Here is a 1,484-nt window from a genome sequence, read left to right as displayed (position 1 = left end):
TTTGACCAGTGTCTATAAAGTAGGTGTATATAGAATCAGGTGAATAGCATGGACATAATAAAGAATTCTAAAAAGAGTTAACAACTCAGAAATATTGCTGAGGTATACAGGCAGTGTGTGTGGTCCTGAAGTCTAAATACATTATTTGTGAATTGCTGAATTAAAAATATGGCCACCTCAACATTGTTTCATTTATTTAAAACACTCTTTATAAAACAAAAAACATGTCCTATCTGCACAGAACCACAGAATCAAACAAGTTACTCAGAATTCTTGCTCCTGGGACTCTCAGAGGATCCAGAAATGCAGCCTCTTCTGTTTGCGGTGTTCCTGTCCTTGTACCTGGTGATCATGATTGCGAACCTACTCATTATCCTGGCTGTCGTCTCTGACTCTCACCTCCACACACCTATGTACTTCTTCCTTTGTAATTTATCCTTAGCTGACATCAGCTTCAGCACCACCACAGTTCCCAAGATGCTGGTGAACCTCCAGACATACAGCAAATCCATCACCTATGCAGACTGCCTAACTCAGGTTACATTTTTCACTCTTTTTGGATGTTTGGACAGTCTACTCCTGGCTGTGATGGCCTATGACAGGTTGGTGGCCATTTGTCAGCCTCTACACTACCTGGTCATCATGAACCCCCGCACCTGTGGCTTGTTGGTTCTGCTGTCATTTTTCTTCAGCTTTTTGGACTCCCAGCTGCACTACTTGATGGTGGCACAACTTACCTTCTGTGAAGATGTGGAAATTCCTCATTTCTTTTGTGACCCCTCTCAGCTCTTCAACCTTGCATGTTCAGACACCTCTACAAATAACATATTGATCTATTTTGTTGGCGCCATCTATGGTGGTGTTCCACTCTCAGGGATCCTTTTCTCTTACTATAAAATTGTTTCCTCCATTCTGAGGGTCCCATCATCAGTTTCAAAATATAAAGCCTTCTCCACCTGTGGTTCTCATTTGTCAGTCGTTTGCTTTTTCTATGGAACAGCCCTTGGGGTGTACCTCAGTTCAGCTGTCACATCTTCCTTGAGGAAGGATGCAGTGGCCTCAGTGATGTACACTGTAGTCACCCCCATGTTGAACCCCTTTATCTACACCCTGAGGAACAGAGACATCAAGAGTGCCCTATGGAGGATGATCGGAAGGAAAGCCTAATCTTATTACCTATGCTATTATCTTTGGCTTACAGGACTGGAAAATGCAGCGAAATCAAACATGTGCAACAAGAAATGCTAAATATGAAGTCACATAGTGTATATGTACCTATTTGTCATTTTGCTTTCTGTTTACACTATTTTTCATTTTAGCGCAGTTGTAATGGAATTAGTTTATTTGGGACTCTCTCCGTAAGTCATAGTCTCTCCATGATCATATATAGTACATGAGTATACCCTTATCAATTTTCTTATGTATTACCCAGAACTCTTGGTCATGAGTAGTCTTGTTTCTATTATTATAAAACAAACAAACAA

The 1,484-nt window shown here is 40.8% G+C and overlaps 1 protein-coding gene across 1 annotated transcript; it reads left to right on the top strand.

Moving 5' to 3' along the window:
- Positions 1-213: 213 nt before the first annotated feature.
- Positions 214-1,264, top strand: LOC118643877 (putative gustatory receptor clone PTE01; the record flags this gene model as incomplete). Its single annotated transcript, XM_036282227.1, is given in 2 exon segments — positions 214-1,158; positions 1,160-1,264. Coding segments are annotated over 2 exon segments (1,050 nt in total), but the record flags the coding sequence as incomplete, so codon positions are not given.
- Between the last annotated feature and the right edge of the window lie 220 nt (positions 1,265-1,484).

This window comes from Molossus molossus, unplaced genomic scaffold (assembly GCF_014108415.1).
Source record: "Molossus molossus isolate mMolMol1 unplaced genomic scaffold, mMolMol1.p scaffold_m16_p_4, whole genome shotgun sequence".
Classification (NCBI taxonomy): domain Eukaryota; kingdom Metazoa; phylum Chordata; class Mammalia; order Chiroptera; family Molossidae; genus Molossus; species Molossus molossus.
Note: the sequence above shows the minus strand (reverse complement) of the source record. Positions and strands in the feature narration are given on the sequence as shown.